The sequence below is a fragment of the Diospyros lotus genome, chromosome 7, assembly GCF_014633365.1.
Source record: "Diospyros lotus cultivar Yz01 chromosome 7, ASM1463336v1, whole genome shotgun sequence".
Classification (NCBI taxonomy): Eukaryota; Viridiplantae; Streptophyta; class Magnoliopsida; order Ericales; family Ebenaceae; genus Diospyros; species Diospyros lotus.
Window position 1 is genome coordinate 33,333,891 of NC_068344.1, and position 26,266 is coordinate 33,360,156.

The 26,266-nt window shown below is 35.2% G+C and overlaps 2 protein-coding genes and 1 long non-coding RNA gene across 5 annotated transcripts; 1 reads left to right on the forward strand and 2 right to left on the reverse strand.

The window, feature by feature from the left end:
- Nucleotides 1-632: 632 nt before the first annotated feature.
- LOC127806432 (uncharacterized) lies at nucleotides 633-9,980 on the reverse strand. 3 transcript variants are annotated; one of them, XR_008024413.1, is made up of 6 exons: nucleotides 9,322-9,980; nucleotides 7,520-7,673; nucleotides 3,995-4,203; nucleotides 1,977-2,150; nucleotides 1,082-1,473; nucleotides 633-926 (listed from the first exon to the last, which is right to left on the reverse strand). XR_008024413.1 is itself a non-coding variant. In XM_052343726.1 (5 exons), exons 1-5 carry the CDS (start codon nucleotides 9,541-9,543, stop codon nucleotides 1,387-1,389), a joined length of 846 nt encoding a protein of 281 aa, XP_052199686.1. In that variant the 5' UTR covers nucleotides 9,544-9,980; the 3' UTR covers nucleotides 633-1,386. The 3 variants fall into 3 exon arrangements, 1 of the variants encoding a protein (XP_052199686.1); XR_008024412.1 differs by having other exon boundaries at nucleotides 633-933; XM_052343726.1 differs by having other exon boundaries at nucleotides 633-1,473.
- Nucleotides 9,981-13,261: 3,281 nt separating this feature from the next.
- On the reverse strand, nucleotides 13,262-14,388 carry LOC127806597 (uncharacterized). The gene is made up of 2 exons (XR_008024448.1): nucleotides 14,242-14,388; nucleotides 13,262-13,483 (listed from the first exon to the last, which is right to left on the reverse strand). It is a non-coding gene; the product is annotated as an uncharacterized LOC127806597 (long non-coding RNA).
- On the forward strand, nucleotides 13,383-16,843 carry LOC127806596 (serine/threonine-protein kinase PBL35-like). Its single transcript, XM_052343981.1, has 6 exons — nucleotides 13,383-13,525; nucleotides 14,225-14,544; nucleotides 14,676-14,811; nucleotides 15,559-15,692; nucleotides 15,778-15,901; nucleotides 16,181-16,843. The coding sequence occupies exons 1-6, from the start codon at nucleotides 13,405-13,407 to the stop codon at nucleotides 16,633-16,635; spliced, it is 1,290 nt and encodes a 429-aa protein (XP_052199941.1). The 5' UTR covers nucleotides 13,383-13,404; the 3' UTR covers nucleotides 16,636-16,843.
- The last annotated feature ends 9,423 nt before the right edge of the window (nucleotides 16,844-26,266 follow it).

Consider the following 26,266-nt stretch of genomic DNA (forward strand, 5'->3'; position numbering starts at 1 on the left):
TTTGTTTTAATTTTTCTTCACATAAAAAACATCCTTGCTCTAGTCTTGGATTGAAAATGGAGTATACCAATATGCTCTGTCAGGTTGAAAGCAAGAGAGAATAGACAAATGCAAAAGAAGTTGAGTAACTTTATCTCTCCATTGGTTTGTCCAAAATGGGTCGGCCACAATCAATTTGGGAAAAATGTTGGGGACTAGTGAATTCTTAAGTTTTAGTAAACTTTTAGTGTTTTTAATTAATGTTTATTGGAGCCAATAAAAAATTACCACATACATCACTGAGTTTCACAGAATTACTGTAGCAACATTGGCATCAAGTCCCCACCCCACCCTCCGGCCCCAGCTAGCTAACCTCACAACGATAACATCATTCCAGGTTGGTTGCATCCTGCTCCACTCGTAAGCAATGTATATAGAAGAACCTCCAACCTCCAACATCCACATCACCCCCTCCAATGTAAGGTTCAGATTTGAACACCACTGCTGCAGTACATTCGACGCAACCACGATAAGCCATTACGCTTGTCCAATTACATATTGTCATATATATAAAATTGTAAACACGTAACAATGAGTGGGACAAATTTTATTTTAATTTTTAAATCTATCAAAAAAAAAAAAAAAAAAAAACAGAAACAAACCCACAGATATATATTCAAAATATATATAAGCCAAGTGCATGACAAAATACGTATTCAACTGTTATACCATATTAATACAATAACATAATATGTTACGATTGCATTGAATATGTAGAGGACCACCAAGTGCACTTGAGAGGTTCACCCCGCACCATTTGCATCCACTGCGCGTCCCACCACCAAGAAGGTGAAGAGGTTCACGAGAACAAGAGGGCTGAACAAGCACTGGACCACCACGAAAATTGAAAATCCTTTTTGTGTGACAAAGGCATTGGCATGGTACGGCTGTACACTAGGCCGAGTAATGGATAACCCATAATTTCCAGAAGAGAATAACGTCAGCCACCACAAAAGCGTCAACAATTATTATGACGTTAAGAGAGAGAGGATCGGCACGCAATGGAAACCAACTATGACATACATAAAAGATTCATAAATACCTGCATCTAGTTCTGAAATTTTGATGACAAGGTTTCACGGCTACTTACTGTGAGCCCGTAGCAGCAAAATCACGCCGAGAACATTTGCAACTACAAGTCTCAATTTTGTGTTGTGAAGGACCAAACTGACAGAGAGTACGGACTCATAAATTTCTAAATATACCTTATTCTTTGAAATTATAAGGAGTGATTGCATGACACCCTATAAGATTCAAACAGAACACGTCTTTAAGATTTCGCTGCTGTTATAGAGCAATAGCATGTCACCCATGCTTTTGCACCAGATACATAAATCTTTTCGCAAACTAGAAGACATCGGGATGGAATCGGCCTGGGATGGAGTTGCTTTGCTGAGCTTGCTTCAGGTGCATCATCAGAGTATAGTTGTTGACCTGGCAATGATCGCATGGTCAAAAAGTAATCATCACATCCAGGAAAGTAGATAAAAGAGAGAATAATAACAAAGACTGCTACATGGCCGGGCTTCCTTTGCGAGAATTGAGTCTGGTTAAAATCCATACATAATGGTTGCAGCAATCCTCTTTAATAGATAATATGGAAGTAGCGTTCAGAGATTCCACAAACATGATTACGATCTAGACCCAGGCCATGTGCAATTTCAATTTCAAAGGGAACAAACCACAAATGATAATATCTTTCTACCACAGCAATAAAACTGTACTGAAACTTGGACAGTGCTTTAGCAAAAGACCAAATGCTTGGCAATAACCTCATATTTTTAAAATGAAAAGATAAGCAAATAGTTTCAAAAAGACAGGCCAGCATGAAAATGAATCTTTTTATTGGTTTTTACCTAAATCTAGGAAAATATAATGAACAAATGCCATTTAGAATAATAGAGATATTTCAAAAGTTTCAAGTTTGGCATCCTGACCTCGAGAGTTCTTAGCTGTTCCTGGTACTGAGACACTAGCTGCTTCAGTTGATGTAACTCCTGATTCCTATCCTCAAACTCTTTCTGGCGCTCATGCTGAATAGCAACTGCTCGCTTAAGAACAGTGTTCTCATGAATCAGTGCTTCTAGTTGCTTCTTCAGCATAATGTTCTCCTGAGCATAAACCACAAGTAGAAAGTGCACAACAAAGCCATCAGCAACAAAAACCATCCCATCACATTCTCACATCAGACCCACAATTAAAATATGAAAGACAAGGATAGTAAAGAAATGGAAATAACCCAATGAGAGGGGAAGGGGCAAAAAGCATCATAAAGGTAATAGTAAACAGAATTGACATTAGTTTTCATCAAGACCCCCCTCTGAAGTCTTCCATATTAGCATTATTTGGGAAGCAAGCAGAACCCTACCTCAAGGCTTAAACTACTGGCAGAGAGACCACTACCATTAATGCTAATTCAATATTCATTTGTTAATCTTCTTTGACCAGCCAAATGACTATTTTGTCGAAGAAGGATTTCCAAGCTATTAAACCAATTTAAATAATTTTGGAGCCCCTTAAAGTTGATTGTTGCTTTTTTGGTCAATAAAAATTAGTTACTTCTTTTTTTTTTTTTTCTGCAAATTAAAAATTAGTTACTTCAAAAGATGCTATAACCTATATGTACACATATACCCCTCTCTCACGTACATATTAATCAAATCTCAAAGCACCTCTAATTTAAGATTTTGTATTATTAATTCTTATTCACATAATCATAAAAATTCAAATCTAATTAAAAAAATAACACTTTTTTTTATTAATTCTCGACGTAAATTACATTTTTTTACATATTCTCAAGAACTCAAATATCAAATAATTCCAGACATAACATAACACAAGGTAAGAAACTCAAATATCATACATATCTAAAATTTCAAAAGTTCACACATGTAAAATGTTAGATTTTTGGCAGAACAATATGCAGAATTTGTTTTTCTATCAAACCTTATTTCACATAATTTCACATGGTTTTTCTTCTCTATTTGTTCTCTGTGTTTCTTTTTTTTTTGGTTCTTTTTCTTTTTTGTTTTTGCATGACAACATAAACTCAATTTTCTGACAATATCTTGCACAATGTCACAACTCAGATCTAAGATAATATTACAAATCATAAGAACTTAAATATTGGCAACACGATTCCTATCTTGTTTCTCCAAATAGACACGAAAGGTCAGATTATTTTTGTTAACCATTATTTCACATTAGCAAAAACACTCAAATGCTGAGAAGATTAAAAAACTGGCAACATTATTCTTTTTTATTATTGTTTTACACAATTTCATATGTTCATTTTCAGTTTCTGTAGTTTGCATTTGTTTTCATTTTCTGTTAAAAAATAAAAATCAAACATTGCTTTTGATAATGTTTTTCGCTTTTCAAAATTTTAAAAATAAAAACTAGAAATTATGCTTACTAAAAAATATAGTGAACTTTATCAGATGATTAAATATATCTAAAAAATTATTTTATATTGTCAAAAAAAACTCACCCTGTACAAAAAAAAATGACTGGTTGGTTGTTAGAAGTTGAGTTGATGAAGAGGGCAAGGCTGGTCAACTGTTGGAGGTTGGGTTGATGAGAAGGGGGTAGCTAGTTGGTCGAATAGAAAAAAAAAATACAGGTGTTTTTGTTTCTGCCTAAAAAATGAAAATTCTGCTTTTTTTTCTTTTTCCACCAAAAAGATGCACCAAAGCTATTTTTTCCCCTAAAAATGGAAATAAAAATAATAAAATGAAAACGACAGTAAAATCAAACAGGCCCTTAGGATCTAGGTGCCAATATAAGAAATCTCATACGCAGTATATCAGGTAACATAAATTATACATAGGATACTTTTGTTGCCCCCTCTATTCCAGTGATTACCAACAGAAGTTAACAGTAGGGGAAGTTGGGTGATAACACAAATAGATCAGGGGATCTAAGCAAAATTAACCAAAAAAATATGAAAAACTACCTGTTGGAGGGTCTGGGCTGTCTCTGAAGTTGAATGAGCACTCACTGACTTCTCAAAGACCTCGAGTGCTCTGGATGCACGGGCCCTAGCATCATCCATATTTGAAGCATGCATCATTTCTCTAACAAATATCTCCACCCAGTCTGCACCATCCATGGTGGGGGGGTTCTGCATTGTTGATGGAACCTCAACATTGGCGTTCATCACACCTGCAACATAAATGTGAGAGAACTGCACTTCCTATTCTCAATTAGCTATATCCGTAGCATCCTAGCAGGTAGAGATGCACAGTAAGGTGCTATAATGAACACCATTGTTCTTAAGAATTCAGCAACAGAAAGCAAAAATAAGACCAGGCAGCAGGGCAGATGAATTCAAGAGGGCAACCATAGAGGATTTTCTAAGGATGACAATGGTAAAGCAATAACAAATTCTTTAAGGGTGATTTGAAAGATGACTAGCTTGCTCATATTTAATTCAGAAAAGAACATAAATTGCAAGAGTTCATAAGAGAAACCAGGCTCATCTTCTGACATTAACTAGTTATGTCTCATTAACTCAGTGCACAAAGTTAGAAAAGAAATGTCAAGATTGTCACAAATTGGAATTGTGATATATCAGGGAAAGACTAAGCCTTCTATATTGGAGATTCTGTGATGCATATAGTCAAATATACTCTCTGCAACACACGAACTGAAGAAATTTGAGGTCCTGCAAGAATCAATCAAAACTATTTTTTTAAGCAAAAATAATAGAAAAGAAGCTGAGGGGCAACCCCGTACAAGCAAAGGAAGATATATATAAAAAAAAAAAAAAAAGTTTTACACATGCATGCAGAGACAACCAAAACTTCAGTGGAGAAGGAAAGAGAAGATAGATTGTCCTCAACCACAGAAAAAGAGAAACAAGAAATCCTATCTTCAAATAATGAATTGCGTCTCCACTTTACCTTTCAACACTAACCATACAAAAACAAATGACCAACCAATTGGACCCAACTCAAAGATGGGCAAATCCAACCCCTAACACATAAAGTCTAATGTCCAACCACATGGTATCAATTTACCATATTCTGCCTACTCCTTAGCAAATTATCAAAAGTAAAACGGGAACCACATGGCAAGAATTGCACAATGGAAGGTGTCATGGTGTCTCTCTCCATCAAATCAAATTGGCCAAAGGTATATTTTCATGTAGCCCATGCAAAAGCTTCAACCAATTCCTGCCAATATCCTTTCTTTCTTTTCTTGCTTGAAAATTCTTGCCAATAAGAAATCATAAATCCAGTAGCCAAACAAGATGTTCAAATAAGAACATCCGTGCCCACACTGATAAATTATTCATACCAAGAGGAGAATATCCATTGGCAAGTTGAGAAGAGTTTTAACCATAAATAATTTCTTAACCATCCCACCAAATAAGTAGAAGATTCATTGAACTGCAAAACATTACTTTGAATTTGAAACTTCTTCAGCATAATATACATAGACAATGGGATGATTAATGCATACATCACATATGGAGGGAGGTTTGACGGTAATTTAATCAAAATGTGAGTGCTAGCCGTGAACAAAAACTACTACTTCCAAGAGACATATATTATCGAATCTTTCCATGGCTGCATACCACATTGGCACATCTCCCCCCCCCCTCCCCCCCTCTCTCCATTGACTGTAGGAAAATTGCTGCACATGCAGAAAACATTCAAATAATGTATAACACCAATGCAAGCAAGAAAATCTTGCATTCAAAATTCTACAAGTGTTTAACCTTTTGAAGCTTTTATTTCCAAATTCTCATTAGTCAATATGTATTTAAAAAAAAAAAAAAAAAACATGTATAGAGTCGATAATTCTCCTGAATTAATTATTGATGTCAAGTATTGTGAATCATGTTTTCCCAAGTTCATTTAGATTTGTTATTTTGAAGTTTAGGTTTGAACTTTTCTCATAAATTTCTGCTTGCCTTTAGTGAGAAAAGATGGGACTCCAAACTTTCTTTTTGCTGGCTGTTTGAACATGAAAAACCTGAAGCTTCTTTCAGTACAAACTGAGGATTAAGCTATCTTTGCCTTTACTATTTGAATTGCATGTTTAGGCTATTAAAATAAGATGCATCAGGTTTTCCTTGTTTCTTGGATGGCATGGAACACAAAAATTACAAGTAACAAGCCATGCCAGTTAACTAGGCCAACATTTTTTGGTCCTCTGTGGAACATTTATTTCATTTTTCCTTTCCCATTTGGGTTCAATTAAAAGTCTCAAGCTACTGTGATATGGATGTATTTAGTTGTACAATTTTTCATAGAGAATAAGTTACAAGATAAATATGACTAACTTCCGTTCTGATAAAGAGTAATCCACAGTACACATTGAGCACAGCATAGAGGAGTTAAGTTTTGTCAAGCAGGGACATTTCTAAATTTACTTAAGGCATCAAAAGGGAGACCATTGTATTATGAGATCAATTAATAGACTCGAATTTCCTTGTTCAAACTAGGTGCCAAATCCATATACTGTAATTGTCTTAATGTAAAATTTAATATCTGATGCTAAAGATCAAAATCAAAGCAAGCTCATTAAGAAACTTCAGTTCATGAATTAAAAGTACAATATTTAGTTGACATGGCAGAGCTATTATGGACACTTAGGAAATGATAGCAAAATTTTCTTTTTAAGGACAACATGATTAGAAGTCCATGCATGGCTGCCCGAACATGGCTAATATACATCTTAAGGCCATCTAATTGTGTCACTGCCTCAGCATTATCCTTGGTCTTCAGATATTGCAAATGAGACACATTTAACAGGATCTCCCACAAGTTGAAAAGGTTACAAGAAGAGCAAGAAATTGATTCCATCTATTCAGAGGGCTAAGAATAATTAAGGAAAAAGCACAACAAAATTCTTCTAAAGAAAACAAACTGAACTGTCCCTGTGAATGTGATCCAGCAGCATACAATAAAGCACCGTACCAGGGCCCTCGCTGAAGATTGCCAATGTGGTCTCACTCACAGGTTAAGAGTAGGTAAAGACTGTAGTATCTTTAGTGACAGATGTTTCCCTCAGCTCTGTTTGACTTTTATTCTCTTTAACTCAATTTTATGATGACATTTAATATGTAAACCACCATTAAATAAATTCACACGGACCAGATGTGGTGAAAGCAGGGCAAACTAATATGGTAAACCAAGGATTGCACAACCAAAAAGGCTGGGCCCTCTTATAAAAGCTAGACAAATTCTTACCCCCACCCCAAAAAAAAAACTAGACAAATTACATGAAGCAGCATAATTAAACATGATGAATTAAGTCAGGTGCTTCTAAGGGTTTCTCCTCATCATTACAGGTTTGTTATGTAAAAAAGTCTTACCTCTACATTCTAACATTTAAGCAGCTACAGACGAATGCATACTTGGGCACAAGAGATAAAAACATTAACAATACACAAACACACAGTGGCAGAAGATAAGCCCTGAAAACACATACTAACTTTAGTTCATTTAAAAGAAATCACTGTCATCACCTGAACCTTGTGACTGCACATTTTCTCCCTCTGTAACATCACAGTTTCTTGCAACGGAGCCCAACTTCTTGGTAGATCCCAATTGTAGCTCATTTAGACTTCTGATAGCCAAATCAAGATCATTACCACATTCTTCAAGTGCCCTCTCAAGAAGCTGAAATCACAGTATTCCAAATTGGTTAGTAAATTGTCCTGTTTAACAAAAATACAAAGTGCTTCAGAAACAAGGAGGAATGAAGTCAAATAGAAAGTGAAAAATGAATTCATGTAAGAAAACCTTGAAATTTATAGTCAAAACAAAAACGTATATTTCCTAAAGCACCAACATATCAAATCAAAAGTGAATAATTTAAGGTTGGGAAAAGAAATCCCTTCATCCCCCGGCCTCTGTGTGCACCTGGGAGCGCATGTGCATCTGAGGTAGCCGATCAAATGAAATTGGAAAAACCCTGAACCAGTTCAGATTAAGGAACAGATACTGAACAAGTGTTATTTAATCCAGAAATTAAGCCCTAGGTGACAAGGGGATAATTCATACCATGACCAGGCCTACAGCAGTCAACCAATGAACTCTATTGCAGTCTCCTAGATCTGCTTCTATCAAGTTTATGGCTTATTTTTGGAATTTCAATCCTATTTCAGTAACTCGTCAAAGGAAAATCCGAACAGAATGAGAAATCATCAAATGTGAAGCTATCAAGATACGGGTTAAATGGTTATTTGTCTGCCATCGTGAGTGTTATTCTGTGACCAGCCTGGCATACAGTATGGGCTGAGAATAAACTTTGTAACGTATTCTATATGCTGACTAATAAATATTAAAGTATTTCATAAAATAAGTCGGGCTATTGAGATCTAGAACCCAAAAGTTAATATATAAACAAATAAACAAAAGACAAGGTTCAATGCATAAAAACTTCACTATCTTTGACATCTCAACAAGAAAACAAAAATTGCCTTTGCTGTTGCAACTTTGTAGCTTTCAGTTTTGTCACCCCTCACCAAGAGCTGTGCACTAGGGGCACCCCACATGGAACATGAATAAATCCATTACTTGTTTTTCTTGAACCTAGCCCAACTAAATGTTCATACATAAAATTATCTTTGAATCTAGCATAATTCATAAGACCAAAGTGCCCCTCCCAAATATGCCAAAAGTCTTCAATCCCATTATGCTCCTTTGGGTGCATAGCCATCTGAAAACATACTACCTAAATTTGTTATAAGGTGAGAATGGATTCTAGTAGCAAAAATAAAAACAAGTACAAGGTTTGGGGACAAAACTGCTATATTGAGAAGATTTTCCCATTCAAGTCAAGGCCAGAAAAAACAAACTCAACCTCACACAATCTGTTAATCATGCCTAAACTCCAACTAACTATAGTCTCTAAATCCAAAACCTGCGATTGGAAGGTCACAGTCAACTAACTAAGCTCTCTGGTGAAATGGATGTCGGAGATGTAGTATCTTATGACACAAGAATGACAGTCAAAATGTTATAACCAGACTACATGAACAAAACCGATCAGAAACAACCATATTTGTAATACTTGGCCCCTTGCCTCTATGAAACCGAAACTTATCCAAACAATTGTACAGACCTGGAATCAAGGAATATATATTCTTAAAACATGAACACATAAAATACGCAGATAAACAAACCCAAAATCCATTTTCTAAAAGAAATTATTGAACTATGACATCAACAAGAAATACATTCTATTCTCCAACCTATACTTCGAAATGATACAACTACAATTCCGATAACCAAAAACGAAAGCGCGATAAATATCGACAGACACCTGTTTGTCCATGCCAGGAAAGAGAGCTGTAAGGTGATCGAGGGCAGCGGAAGAGAAATTGAACGGAGATTGATGAGATGCGGAAGGAGAGCTTGGGACGGGCCTTGGAGGCGAGAACCGGACCGGCGATGAAGAAGAGCAGCGAATTCTCTTGGAAACAGGCGGGGAGGAGGGGAGGTCTTCGAAGAAGGATGATCTCTTACCGCACACTATGGCAGACATGTTGTGCAGTGCTGCTCAGTTTTTATCTGAAACCTACTCTCTGAGCGATCGATTCGCTTCCTCTCCCTCCGCACCGTTCATGCAGCGATACAATCACAATCCAATCCCCCCTGTTCTTCTCAATCACAAAAAATCCGAGTCGGATTTGGAAACGAACAATCCAATTCACCTCTGTCTTCGAATCACCAGATTGTCCTCGATCCAACAACACAGAGGGCCTTTCTCTCTACGAAATTGAGAGATCGACAAATCGATCCTACACTAACGATACAAAACCTATAGACTCCTCCTTGAATATATGTATGTACGTATATATCTACACCTTCTCTATCCAGAAATTAGGGTTTAGAGAGAGAAATAGAGAGATTGCAGCAATTCGTTCGCCCTCTCCCTCGCGCTTTATTGGTTTGGCGTCGTCGACAGCACCTCATCTCTTTGGGGGGGGCTGCCATGGAAGATAAGAGTGGTTAACATAACAGGCGGTTGGGTTGGAAACTCAGACGGTCCAATCATAAGGTGCCACGTTTGCAAAAGGGTTCCCATTCACTCCGTCTTGTGACGTGGCGCGGCATTGTTGCAATCGTCAATTATTACGAATTCTTTATACAATTATTATTAGAATAATAATAATAATAATAATAATAATAATAATAGAATCTAATACAAAAGCAGATTTCCAATACCCATTTAACTAATATATATATATATATACATATATGTTTTAAAACAACTACTTTGAAAAATACCACTCTCCACAATCGTCTACAAGTGAGGGTGGGTTAGTATTCATATCTGCTACTCATTGTGGCATTTATTGTTTTTTTCTTATAAAAAATATTTTACTTGAGAAAAGATCTCACTAATGTCGAGAAAACATGCAAATCCCAAATAAAAAATGGCTGTATTTGTTTGACTTGGACTTTCAATATACACCCAAATTAAGGGGGTGTTGTGTTTGGGGTTGGACTTGCCACTAAAAATGGGTTTTTTATTTGGGCTTTATCCATAAAGCCCATGCTGCTGATATTGGGCTGAGGCGAAGCTGGGCCCAACCCAGTCCATACAGATTGCTCAAACAATGTGTAGAAAAGCTGCTACATTTGGGGCTAATTGAGCAATATCAATGTGTGTGTGTGTGTGTGGATGTAGATTGACAGATTGTAGATAGACAGAAGCAAACAAAAATGGGTTCAAAGCGTGGCTGAGTGATAGTCTGTCAAAGCATGATGGCAATTAGTCAAGAAAGCATCTTTACGACAATCATATATTCTCAGGGGATACCTCTCCTCCAATAGCTTTGGGCAGATGGGGATATTTATTTAAGTTGGAAACCATGTAGCCAGCACAAATGGATTTTTTGTTTCTTTTTGTTTTTTTATTTTTGGTGACAAATCAATCTCAAATGACTTTATATAAAATAAATCTCATTTAATTCTTATTTCATTTGTGAAGTTAAATTTTGTGACGTCAATTTTAGTACTTCGTTGTTCATACCTGGACTATCAGTAACATCATCATCAATTTGTGGTGGACAAATGGAACACGACCCTCAAATTCAAAACCCTAATGTTCATTGGGGCGCGGCTCTTGCTGGGTTATGCCACAGTGGAGAAGCACAAGTGGGTTTTGTCTTGATCAAATAGGCAGTCAAAATATGATCATCAGTGGCCCAAAAGAGAGTTGATTGTGCAGCTAATGAAAAAAGATGGGGGACATAGAGGCACAGGGTATGGTAGCCTCCGCTTGCTAGGCCAATTGTGTGGGATTGGTAACTTTATACCTCCAAAAACAGGATATCTTGTTTCCCATAATCATAATGGGGGTTGGGCTGCACCATGGGTTCCTTCATTTCAACTTATTTTATCTATCTACCCATCTCTCTCTCTCTCTGTGGGGGGGGGAGCCACTGAGTGAGTGGGGGCAATGGGTATGCTTTCCAACAAGGCCATGTCAAGTTGCAACGCACAGTGAGTGATTTAGAAAAGGAATATAGGATCTCTCTCCTCTCTCTCATTGCTTTTCTTCAGACAAAGCATCATAGAATACATTTTGTTTACATGGTTGTTGAGAAATGACCTCTCACCAAGCTCTCCCTCCACCCCCACCCTTTCTTTCTTTTATAAAAACAACCCCCCCTCAAAAAAAGTTGATTTACTGAAAATATGTCTTTAATAGATGAGATTTCCCGTCTTATTAGAGTCAAATAAAGTTAATCTTTTGATCATAAATGAGTGATTTTATCATTATGGAGTCTTAAGCCACTCAAATTATTTGTTAATGTATATATGTATACACATCAACATGAGTGGTAATATATATATACATATTCATATAATTTACATATATATATATATATAACTCACATCACTCAACATTGTGAATTTAGTTTAGATTAAAACTTGTTATTTGGATGATTCTATGCTATACAATTTCCGAGTTTTATTAAATAAATTTGATAACATTACTTTTTAAGTCTTTTTATATTATTATTATTAAAGTTATAACTTAGTGATAAGGGACAACAGTTGATAATAAACAACAATAGTTGGTGAGTTTAAAATATTGAGTTCAAATTTTATGAAGATGGGTTACATCTCTTATTAGATATTTAGTGATATAATATTTTTTTATTAAAAAAATCACTTTATTTTTTTAATTAAAAAATGTTATATAAATATTTTATATGAAATAATATGATTAGTTAAAGATTATATATTGAAAAAGAAAACACGACATATCATGATTGTTAAAATATTATTATTATTATTATTATTATCATGTTATTTTTTTAATTTTTACCAGAGAAAATACTAAATATGTGCTTTTTGCTATTTAGAGAGAGACAGAGAGATTGATGGGATTGCACTCAAATATGCCTTTGACTATCTTTCCATTGGTTTTGACCAAAGAACAATACTAACTGGTGTTGCTAATTGAATCCAAGCCATTTTCTTCTCATTAGGAAAGCTTTAAGGCATTAAGCCTCAGGAATTAAATATCCCTTAAATTTAGAACACTGGAAATTCTTAAGAAAATTATTAATTAAATTGAACCCCTGTTAATTGAGAGAAAGAGTGGAAAATAAAAGGAAAAAAAAGGAGCCACATAACATAATAACACCCAATAAGAGAAAGAAAGATTTTTTGTTTTGCTTTCTGCCTTAATGAGAGGAGAATATAATCATAAACAGTCTTTAATAGACTTGTCAAAATGTACTGGAATCCTAAAAAATAAAAGAGAGAGAGAGAGAGAGAGAGATTGTTTTCATGTTTTGTGATCTTTGCAAATGGATGATTTAAGAGAAAACATGAGAAAGAGTAAAAAGAATGGAGTCAAGAAAATGATGCTTCACAAATCAACATCCAAAAATTCCAGTATCCACTAGGGAAGTACAGCGAGGAAGTTATGGAGCCGAAAGCCAAAGTTATATTTTTGTCGCTGAAGATCTCTTCTATAATTAAAACTAGCAAGAAAAAAGAAAAATTTGTCCCAATTTTTCCCCCACTGGTAATGGAAGATGATTTTTGCAATATTCCTTCACTGCCCCCTTTTGGTAATTATCTTCTTGAGAGAGAGAGAGAGAGAGAGAGAGATGCCCATTGGCATTCCCCACAGAAAAGGTGGTGGGAAAAGTTCTTTTTGTACACACTGTGATGATGGTGATGATTGTGCCAACAATCTCCCACAGCAACAAGAAACAATTCCTTGTTCTTTTCTCTCTCTCTCTCTCTCTCTCTCTCTTGGGGTTTTTGTTCTTTTTTTCACCCTCTTCCCCTCATAAACATGGTGAATCTCTTCTGGGTCTCATCTCTAAGTAATTATAGTGGCAGCCCATGAGAGGCAGTGTGGTGGGGAAGCTCCATGGAGAAGAAGTGCGGCTGCTGGGCAGCTCTCAGGCGCAGTGTTAGAGGCTCCTGCAAGGCCACCGCTTCCAAAGACTCTGCCAACACCATCCCAAGAACCGGTCTTGTATATGATGCAGGTATATCATAATATAACAGCAAATACATAAATGCGTATATGTTATATATATGCACATCAGTGTATTACAAATTTGAATATCTGTCGCCCCGATTATGGGTTTTTTTCCGTATTATTCATATGATGCCTAAATTTCTAGTTCGTGTGCCTAGCTTTGTTTGTATCTCTGTGAAATTTTCTTGGTCTTTTTTCTCTCCCTTTCTCTCTGAGATGTCCCAACAATCCAATAAAGTTGTTTGTAAGTTCTAATTCAAAAGTGGTTCTACACTTGGTTCCACTTTTTGCTTGGGATTTGCATTTTGAGTGGTTCAAAACCATTTCAGTAGCCTTCTATATTCTTCAAGTTTCAGATGCTGAAGGAGATCTCAATTTGGACATCTACTAATTAGTCTTTCTTTTCTCCATTCTGTTAAAAATTTATGACAAGCAGGTTCTTCACTGGGATCCTTATGTTAGATGTACAACTCATGTTTTCATGTTATTGGAAAATGGAAATTGTGTCTCATTCTTTTTTTCCAATTGTATTCAAACTGTACATGGCTGCATATTCTCATCTCATTGGTTTCCAAGAAAATGTAACAAAATGAGAAATGGGTTTCTCATGTATTGGATTTTATGCTATTTCAATGGGGCTTTTTCGCCGCTTTCCAAAATTGCGGTAAATGAAAAGATATTATATAACACAGATTCTCCAATACAGCTACAGAGACGCGGTACCTTAATGCGAGCAACCGGGAGATGTGTGCTCCCAATGAAGCTCAAAACTCAACAGATAATCCTGAACCACCGCCATTAGAAAGCCAATCTCCTTTCCAGCTGTTCCAGTTTACCTTTCAGGAGCTTAAATCTGCAACTGGAAATTTCAGACCAGACAGTATTCTTGGGGAGGGTGGATTTGGGTATGTCTTCAAAGGGTGGATAGAGGAGAATGGAACAGCACCAGCAAAACCCGGATCAGGGGTTACAGTAGCAGTGAAGAGCTTAAAGCCAGATGGTCTTCAGGGCCATAGAGAATGGGTGGTTAGTATATTATCTGCTTTGGGTTAGTACATTAATGTTGAGAAGATGGGGTGTGTGTGTGTGTGTGTGCGCGCGCGCGCGCGTGAGATGCCAAACTGGAGTGTGTGTGAGATGACTTTTCTTGCTTGCAGGCCGAAGTAGACTTCCTCGGACAGCTTCACCATCCTAATCTTGTTAAACTTATTGGGTATTGCATCGAAGATGACCAGAGGCTGCTTGTGTACGAATTTATGACACGTGGAAGTCTTGAAAACCATCTTTTCAGAAGTGAGTGTGGACATTTTCTTGCTTAATTCTCCTACATATCATATTGCCTGGCTAGCTATTTCTGCCTGTTGTGGTATCCAAACTTTGATCTGGCACGATTATTCATTTACCACATCTTCTTTTTTACTGATATCTTGAACCAATTTTTCTTCTTTTGGATTTTTCTCATCATCTCTTTGGATGCAGTACAGATAACACCTAATCGGGTTAATTTATCCATCGTGGATGTACATGATATGGATTTATTTATCTAGTAGGAATTTTGGATTGTAAGATGGTGTTGAGATAAGGACCTTTAGTTTTAGTTGGTGGTCGGCCTCGTATGAAAAATTTGTTTTTCTCTCCCCTTCTTTTGTTTTAACCACAACTTTGTAGAATGAAGTTGGATTGAAGCCTTTGAAAGAAGTTGCTGGGTGAACGCCCAAACTGCGAATGCCAGTCTGATGCCAACAAATATTACTTTTCAGTATACTGAGAGGAGGTGGATGCTTCACAGATTTGCCAATCGTGAAGAGTTTTACATTTTGTTTCTATAATGGTTTATAATTCTCTCAATATTTTGTAAGGTCCAGCGCTATTTCAGTTGTTGCCTGTTCCAATACTTGGTTAAAATCTACTGTTGATTTTCTATTCAAGAAAAGAAGAAAAAAATCTGCCAACTTATGATTAAAGCTTAGTTGTTTTTTTTAATGGTGCAACTGTACTCTGTTTCATTAACAAAAGCCGATGTTGGTGAAATTCTTGAAGGGACCATACCTCTCCCTTGGTCAAACAGGATCAAAATTGCACTTGGTGCTGCTAAAGGCTTGGCATTTCTCCATGGAGGCCCCGAACCTGTCATCTATAGGGATTTCAAGACATCTAACATTTTGCTTGATTCAGTACGTGGTTAAGGATTGATCAAATATAATATCAAAATGTTTTCCTTAACCCAGACTTTTACTAAATGGTACATTTTCCTCACAGGAATATAACGCAAAGCTTTCAGATTTTGGTCTGGCAAAGGCCGGGCCTCAGGGAGACAAAACTCATGTTTCCACAAGGGTTGTTGGGACATATGGCTATGCTGCTCCTGAGTATGTAATGACAGGTATAAACTCATACCTGTATCCACTAGTTTGAGTAATCAATTTAAGAGATGAAACTTCATTGACAAATTGAATTTACGTGGAAACAAAATCCATCTGCTTAAGAAAATGTAGCAGAATCAACAAGCCTTCAAATCAATTGTTAAAATGAAAATATCGGTTTTATCTTTACAATAATATTAGGAATCTCACCCGAGGTAGGTTGAATGTTTTGAGATTTGTTCCTCCAATGATTGGTTCAACCCTGAATTTGTCCTCATGGTTCTACTTCTACTCCCTAGGACACTTGACTTCTAAGAGCGATGTTTACAGCTTCGGCGTGGTGCTTCTTGAGATTTTAACGGGCAGGAGGTCAATGGACAAGAAACGCCCGAGTGGGGAACAGAACCTTGTCACCTGGGCTCGACCATATTTAGCCGACAAGAGAAAGGTCTACCACCTAGTTGATCCTCGGTTGGAACTGAATTACTCCCTCAAGGGGGTGCAGAAAGTTGCTCAGCTTGGTTACAACTGCCTCAGCAAAGATCCAAAATCGCGCCCTTCAATGGATGAAGTTGTGAAGGTTCTCAACCCGTTGCAGGATCTCAACGACCTTGCCATACTATCCTACCACTCCCGGCTATCTCAACAGGGGCGGCGCAAGAAGAAGCCAGATGGAGCTCACCAGCTGAGCTACAAACAATCTAGAAGCATGCGGGACTCGCCAGTAAACACCAGCAGGCAGCATTGTAAATAATGGGAAGCCAGTTTCTACCTTGATCAGCTCAACTTACATTGAAATGGGTTGTGTGAAGCCAATAGTTCATGTTTGTGCTATAATTATTCGGTTGCTTGGGATTTGACAGAGCCTGAGGCTAAAGTGAGAGACAGTACATTATTTTCCATCGATCCGAATGGTGACACTAGAATTGATATCTAACTATTGATATGGATCCTTCTTTGCATCTTGCTTGTCTTCCAATTGATATGTGTATACATGTGTGTGTGTGATATGGCTGTAATTAGATAGAACTTCCATTTTCATATGCGGCTTCCCAGATGAACTTCACATATTGAAATGCACATATGCAATGGTCCAAAAGTGTCTCTACCAACTTACGATCAGGCAATTTAGCATATTTATGGAGATTATAAAGATAAAACTATCTTAATTGTTAATCAATATATGGATTAGAAAAAGTAAGATATGAAAAACATTTCAAATAAAAGTATTTTTTATTATATTTGTCAAATTTATTTAATAACTGCTAAAAAAAAGAAATCACATGTTTTTTTATCTTAAATTATTTAGATAAATTTTATTTTTTCTCCCTTTAAATAATTTTTTTTTAAAAAATAACTCATATGCTCCTAATACATTTCAAAAATTTGAACAAAGTAAAAATCTTGAAATGTTTTTTATTCTTATCTTGATTATTCTATATTTTTGTTCAACAAATATTTCAATTTTATATTGATACAATTTTATTTTGCTCCTTTAAACGAACGCTATCTAAATGTAAATGTTATTGGTATTGGGATAAAATAACCCTACAAAATTTTGTGGCTTAGGATTATTTTGTTAGAAAAAATATAAATTTAAGACTAATGCAGATAAATTATTTGTTAACTAATAAGATTTAAATAATAGCTCAAAGGGAAATTAAAAGTAAAGAAAGGATAGAAATAATCTAAATGGAAAGTGGGTTAGATAAGATAGTCTTAAAAATAAAAATCTCTTTTTTTACACTGAATTTTATATCATTTTCTTTTTAAGATAAAACGATCTATTTGAGAACTCACGTATAATAAAACGACGCCTGAAATTTCTCTTTTTTAGTATATTTTAAATAAAAATTTATATATACATATATCAATAAAAGAAATTGAATGTAAGGAAGAATAAGATGGCGTGAGGTTGAACAAAAAGTAGGAAGGAAACTTTTTCTTCTTTTCATATCAATTAGTGATTCGATGTGGAGTAAATTTGGGCAGAATCTAAACTACCCTTTTGTTGTTTTGTTTTCATTTGCTTTTTCTAGATAAAAAGGGTCACCCATGAGACTAAACAACTTCAATGTCAGGACAGAACATGTAAAATGAGTAGACTCACTCACTCACTCATTAATTTACATAAAACTAACTTATATTATATTTAGGTGTCATATAATAGAGAGCCAACAATACTCTCTCAAATGAAATGATGGAGTAACCTTTCAGAAGCTTGATCCGTTTAAATCAACACTTTAACTAATGCGCTGAATGTGTAAGTGGGAAGTTACAGTTAGGTGATATGTGCATATATATATATATATTCTTGCAAAGTTGAGCTGCTGTGCTGCCAGTCATCTCTGCCTGCCTGAACTCATTCTTATCCTTTTCTGATAAAAAGTAGAGCTCCCATGGCCACAGCTGACATAAAAAGCGATGCCGGATGCCGATGGGATCGGAATAAGTCCAAATTTGATCGACACCTCCAAAGTGACCTCAGACGTCCATACAATTCGTTGTTATCGCCAACCAATTTCATCGGCTCTAAATTTAAGCTCATAAATGCTTTTTTTTTTCTTCTTTTATGCCATTATATTAATAGAATAGAAGTGACAAACCCTCTAATTAAAGTCATTGGATTGGCATAGTTTGTAGTTTGTCATGAGCCTCGCCTGAACAGGGGGGGGGGGGGGGGTTGGTTGGGTCAATGAGGCCCAACTTATACCTAACAGGCAGCACGCAGCACGCTTGGGCAATGTGGGGCTGTGTTGTCCCAATTGACAACTCTGATCTTATAATGCCTAAATTATTTCATACTCTAGTAATTATAATTAATGAACAATAGTAGTTGCCATAAGGAAAGGGACTCAATTTATTAATTTGTCAATTAATAGTCAATAATTATTAATGCCAGTAGACTTCTAAGCTCTGGCTGTGTTTACATTCATATTTAATTATAAGAAATATATACATATATATATGTTCTTATAGAATTTTTGTATAAAAAATGTCATCAAAACGACGAGCAAACATTTTTATGGTTATGATCGTTGAGCCCTTTCTATGACAATATTATGTAGAAAAATAATATTCTTATATTAGTCAATTGAAATTTATTATAATTTATTTTGTTTTTATATTAATTGTTATCCTTTTATATTTGATGATGGGGCATTATTGAAAAGTTTAAAATAATTTAAATTTGAGAATTGTGTATTAAAATCCAAAACATTAAGTCTACTTCTTAAGGTCGATTGACAGACAACCCAAACTTGCATCAAAGCGGGTTAGGGTCAAGTTTGAGCTCATAATCAATTCACCTTAAGAATACATTTGTCTGTCTATATATCATCAACTTAACTGATTATACAAACTACTTATATAAAAAGTACAACGTATAATGATTCAGGTACGACATTTATTATACATTTATACATCAATATAGGAACTACCTTAAGTATTGAAGAATTCACTGGAAGACAAAATATCATCCTCATTTTTTACAAAAAGAGCTCGTTTAAAACACATTCAAGCCTGACAAGTGCTAAGAGACAATCTCGACGTTATATAGAAACCAAAGAGTGCATAAATATATTGCAAATCGAGCGATCTTTTAACCCTCATCAATATTAAAATTAATTTTTATGTATGATTATCTTAAGTACTATCATATTTATCCAATTCATCATAATTTCCAGTGTCTGCATCAACAAACTTTTGGGATCTTTTTGGGTCATTTCATTGCCCTTCACCGTGCCCTGTAAGTCATCACACTTAGGTTATTTTCTAGTTCTTAGCAGAACTCTTATGATGTTTTCCCAAACCGTTAATTTCACAGCTCTATATATATGTTTTATCTATCTTTTATATTTGTAGTCCAATACCATTATCTGCATAGGTTTGAGGCCTTCATTCGTCTTTATCTCCAATATTAGAAATATATATATATAAGGTTTCATTTATTTATATTTATATTATGTTATATTTTATTATAAGCAAAACTCATCCATTTGAAATTGTCTAAAAACTTTAAAAAATAAACTATTACTTTCAAATATCACTCAATAAATCTTTTTAATTTTTCTTTTTTACACAGCACAAGTCACCCTTTAATTTCTTCTTAAGTATTCATTGTTTTCCTTATGCTTTACCCTAGCCAATAAGGGCGGGGAGTCGGGGACTGGCATTATCACAGCATAGACGTACAATTATGCATATGCAGGTGACCAATATTGTTACAGTTCATTTTGGGCTTGGATGTCGTGGATGCTTCTATTCAATCACCAGATTATATATAATAGATACAGATATTAATGGATATGTAATTTTCTCAGAATCACCTCAAAACCAATTAAAATGAGCATCAAGAATACACAAAATATATACTTTTTGTTTGATTCTCCTAATTAACAATTGGAAGTAAGTACAAATGAATAAGCAAAACAAATTAAGTCATTACAGTATATACGGCCATCAGACCATGAAGTTGCAAAGCTGCAGATTCTAGCTACCACCTTTCTGAAACTGCTTTGGTTCTTCGTGGATCCGATATTGAGTTCATAGCTAGCTTGTTATAAGAACACCTGGAAGATTCACTGCTCTGAATGCTGGCATTTGTATAATATATATATATATATATGAATTAATTAAAAGAAATCACTGCCAAGTAAGAAGCTGGATTGCCCAAAATGATTCTGGTTTACATATTTTGCAGGATTTTTCTATCCAAATTGTATAAATCTGCATCATAAATGGAGCGATGCATGCAGCCATTGATATGTTACACTTCAAAACCAGAAAATAATTATAATATAAAACTGATTAGTAGCAAGAGATAGCAAACCTGGAGATCGATACATCAAATCTGGGTGGCCATTGAGAATTGCTAAATAGGCGACAAGATGAATAAAACAGCAGCACTGTTTCATCGAACGCGAAAGGATAAGAATTTCAGACATGGATCGATTGGCACATATATATTAATTTTCCCCAATCGATCGAACAGTATAGGAGAGAACCACATGGAGGTTGTGATAGGAAGAGAATTAATTACTGATCAAAATGAATCAGAGGAAGAAAGTGATATTGGCGCGGCTCAATCTGAGATCGTCGTTTACAACTCACAAGCGTAAATCCGTCTTCGGATTGAACCACACCAATATCGCTTTCTTTGCTTCCTAAATCACCAACCATCTGTAATCTCCCAAAGCTATACATTAATTGAATGTAAACTAAGTAATTAAGTTGCTATAAAAATATATATAAAACCTTGTGCATGGAAGAGTTAATGTTACGTGGGGTAATTAGCCTTCTCCTGCAAGGCTTGGCGCCTTTTGCTAAATAAAGAGAAAAGAAAGCACCAAACACAATAATACATGTTCATTGATCAGTGGGGACAAAGCCAGTTTAGGTTAATGGAGTAAGAGGTGGAGATGAAGGCATTGTTGGTGGTTGAGGTGCCAAAGTTGACGTGGGGGGTTTTCCAAATCATCATGATTTGTGGATATTTCCTTCGATTGAGCCAATTACATCGAGACTTTTTTGGTGCCACGAAGCTTGGCTAGTTTAAGCAACATGGAAAGAAATATTCCTAGAAAAAAAAAAAAGTACAAGGACTAGACAACAATGTCATTTTCCTAGAAAATTAGGCGAGGTTTTGAAGACGAAGGTAGCGAATGGAGGGTTGTCACCTAAGAGAAGGAAAAATTTGAGAGATGGAGAGTTAGGAACCAAAGAAAAGTGGATTTTTATGGTTCCTTTGGCCGGCTGCCGCCATTGCTTTTGCCAGGGTCAATATGAACATGAAGACAAAGATATTGAAAAAAATAAGGGTTGTGATCAAAATGGCAGCAAAATGAGAGGAAAAATCAGAGAAAGCGATGGAAACTATGTATGTGTGTGCGTGTGTGTATAAAAAAATTTATGCACTTTGGCCGGCTTTATATAGTTGCATGACAACACCATTTCATCACCAGTTGCCACCTTTTGCCGGAAAAAAGATCGTCTTCTCCAACCAATGAAGGGATTGTTCCACCGGAATCATTGAAGCTTAGCAGAGTAATGCCGATTGCTTGGATGACATCCACCTGAGTGGAGACACCCATCACACCCTACCCAAGCCCAATGTAAATGAGGCGAGGCGAAGGGGTTCAGACCTTCTCCTTCACCACACAGTATCTCTCAACTCCCGAAACAGAAGGAGAAAGCAAAAAAGGGTGATTGAGGAGAGAATAGAAGGAAGATGAGGGGATAGAGGAGAGGAAGAGAAGGTATAAGAAGGGTAGGGTTTGCCTCGGGATGGGAAGGGGAAGAAGGTGAGGGGAATGATTTCAAGGGGGAGCAGACTTGCTTTAGAGTTTGCCATGCTTAGGTTTTGTACTCAAATAAAAATCAAACTCACTCCATTTCTCTCTCGCGCATGCACCTGAAATATTCTCCACCAAAAACCCAACCCAACCCCAAACAAGGTCTTTTCCCCCTCATTTCCATCCGCCATTATTTTAAGCACTAGCTTTTCTGCCATGCTTGGGTTTCCATTAGTTTAATCCTGAGCTCATCAGAGCATGAGATAGTCGTATTGGCTTATTTGCAAACCCATTTCATCATATGATTGCTCTCGTCTGTTATGTTTCTCCTTTAAAACCAAATCACAAAAAGATCAATTTATATTTATTCTTGATAAGATCAGTTAGCTAGTTTGCTTTGAATTTGAAAATGGGTATATACTTTTTACCCAAAGATTTTGTTAATCTCAGCTAATTTCATTTTTGAAAGCTTCTAGGCTCTTTAATCCAGCCAAGTGTCAATCAAGCACCCATGGCAAATTCATTTTCCATCCATCATACTATATATAATAAAAACCCAGAAATTTTTGAATTTTTCATTAGCAATTGATCAGATTGCATAGTATTGCGCTGGGCCAAATTTATCAAATATTTAATCTACTGTATTGTATTTGATCCAATCCAACGCCAAACTGGGCTAACACGTGTGAGAGAGGGAGAAAATCTTGGGAACAAAAATGCAGAATGTCAGCAGCAGGGAAAGGAATAATGACTGTAGAAAAGAAGTTTCGGAACTGTGTAGGTAGAAAGTATGGCATACTATTATTCTATATATCACATTAATTCACACACCTTTTAGTAGTTCTAATGAGACTATATATTATTATTATTATATTAAGGTGAAAATCCACAGAAGAGAAGAGAAGAGAAAGGAACACAGGCAGCGGCGACACCGGCGATAAAGCAGTCCTGCCTTGGGCCTCTGCCGGGGGACACTCATCTTGGGTTTTGCCTCTCCACTTCCCCCTTTTCTTTACATGCACCCTTCTTCTTTGGGAACCCCAACTCGATATACCCTTCTCTTCATTTTTACTATATATATAATTTCTACTGTTACAAAACAAAACTCCATTTATTCCATAATTATTAATATCGTTCTATACTCATAAAAATGAGGTGCAGGTGGTTGTTTATTTTATTTTAGTTAAAATAATAAGGATATATACCACAACATAGTGTCTTGTATGAAACGTAATTGCCATGGTACATATCTATTACGTACAATCAAATACTATGACTCTCTTATAGTTCCTTTCTCTGTAAAATTAAGTTTCTAGCTCATGATTTTGGGTGATAAGCTCGCGTGCTGCTAACATTAAACAGATGCCCCACGCCTTAACCATCCATCCCACTCTTCTTTATTTCCTCACCAGATCCTAGGACCCTCTCACAGACAGAATCATTTTCTTTTCAAAAATGTCTCAAGGACACTGAATTTTGACATTTGCGTGAGTGTGTCATAAAAAGTGTCAAATTTTTTTGCATTTTTGTTTTTTTATATTAACTTTATTTTTTTTTAAAAAGACATCACTAAAAAAATGCCATACCCAATTTCAATAAATATAAACTATTGAAATAAAAATATATACAACAAATACGATAATCTCTCTATTCTCATAAAATGAAAGATTTTTATATTAAAGATATTCTTTTATGATTCGATAAACAAACTTTTTAACTATCAAGAAAAGAGCCAACAACATTTTTTCTCTTCTGTACAAAAATTTAGTTGAAGAATATATATAATATATATGGGTGTGTAAATTGCTTAATTTTGAATGAAATGGGGTGAGATGGATTAGGCATAGGAAGGGTCTCAAATGGGGGATTGATAGGTTTGAGAATGAGAAATGAGAATGGAGGAAGAAAAGGCAGTGGACAAAGAGACAGCCATGTTTTTCTCAGACCCAGCAGCTGTGGGGGCCAATGTTGGGGCTTTCATTCTCATGTGTCTTGGGGTTGGGGCTTGGCAAGGCAATGCTGCCCTTTTTTCCAGGAAGGCAAACAAACACAAACATGCCTCTCTCTCACTCTCTCTCTCAACCCAAATGAAAATGCTTTATATTCACCTTTTCCCTGCTCTCTCTCTCTCTCTCTCTCTCTCTCTCTCTCTCGCCTCTCCCTTTCATGTTTCTGCGTTTGAAAATGTTATTTAAATATAAATTTTTAATATTTTATGTGATATATATATATATTGATGATAATTCTTTTTTATATATATACAAATCATCAGTGATAAGTATTACACAAAATATTAAATATGATGCAATAGATGTAGCATTTGGGTTTCAAGTTTCATCTCTCCTAAGCAGCTTTATGTTCTTTGGGCTCAGGAAAGGTCAAGACTTGAAATGCTCAAATATCTTACATATACCCCTGCTACCTATGTAGCTGTTTGAATGGTTATTTGCTAAATCCACCAAATGAAAAAAAAATAAAATATTTTAATGTTTAAATCTTTTCTTTAAATTTAACAATATGAAGCTTTTCTCATTATGTTTTATTTTCTTAAGTTTTTATTTTTTACATATTATTTCATCCATTTGAATTATAGTATGTATAATTTAAAATATAAGACATTAAAATATAACACAAAAACGAATGAAGTGTTGGCCCGAAAACAAGACAAAGATCCTTGAAATTTAAAACTTTTCATATTTGATTCTTAATATTTGTAAGTTTTTTATCAAATTGTTATGAAAAATGTTATTTGTACATCATTGTATACATCTTGAACTACACAATGATGTACTAATGTCTAAAATGTCCTCACCCAATGTGGTAAGGTGCAATGAGGTGAGAAATATTTATGTCATTTATGTGCTTTATATAGTCCAAGATGTACATAAATGATGTACAAATAGCATGACCCAATTATTATTTGCTTGTATTTGAATTTAAATTTATTATTTATAGGTTACAATGAATACCCATTATCATAAAAAATGAGAATTAATAGAGAATAAAATAAATTATGTAATAAAGATAGAGAAAAGAAAATGAGATGTGAGAATAAGAATAGGAGAAAGTAGCCAATTCAAACTCGGCAAATTATCATTTTTAAATAATTATTTTCATTAATGTGGAGGGTCTAATATGAATGTGTAATATTCCAAATGTATGTTCAGTTTCATTAATTTAACTATTTCATCAAGGATAAGTCAACTTGCATAGAGATTGAACAATTCAATTCGAAATTAATGAACATTCATGTGGATTGGAGCCACAGATTTGGTGAATGTTACGAGTTTAAAAAATATTCTTTCTTAAGCATTGGATTTGAGAAGTTGAACCTTAAACGAATTGATTTTGATGAGAAAAGAAACACAATTGAAGTCAAAGGTTTTGGACGTCTGTGTCTTTGAATTAAGCACACATTTTAGCATGAAATTAGGGTCAAAATATTAGAAGAGATGTGAAGTAAACTTGAAGGTCTTGTGATGGGCATATGTTTCTATCATGCATGGCAATGTGCCCAACTTCACTTGTCTGCTTCTGGAGACAACAGAGACAGTTTTTCTCTCTGTGAACTTGAGTTGTTACACCTCTCTACCTCCCTCTGTGATTATATATATGTATATATATAGATACATATGAAGAGAGAGTATGAGTATGTATGCATGTATGTCATTGTCAAATCTAACATGCACAATGGTATAGATACCTGATTATGTAATAAAAGATAAAATTAAATACGAGATTATTTATATAAGGTCGAATTAACTTATATTTAAGGATAAAAAATGAGACTATAAAGTTAAGATAATTTGATTTAATCCTAACTTTATTAGGGTTGATCTAGTCTCCAAAGAACCTTTTTAAACATAATTAAAAAAATAATTTGATAATGTAAAAATAAAATCAATAAATGTTTTTACGAGGAGAGAATGAGTATTTAGCAAGAAATAGAAGAGAAGAGTATAAATAAGAGTTTAGAATTGATGGAAAAATTAAAATTTATAAAACCGAATCCACGCAATAGAGATAAAGACGAAACTCCATGTAATTATTATGGGTACAGTATATATTGTATGTGCAATGTCAGTGCATCTG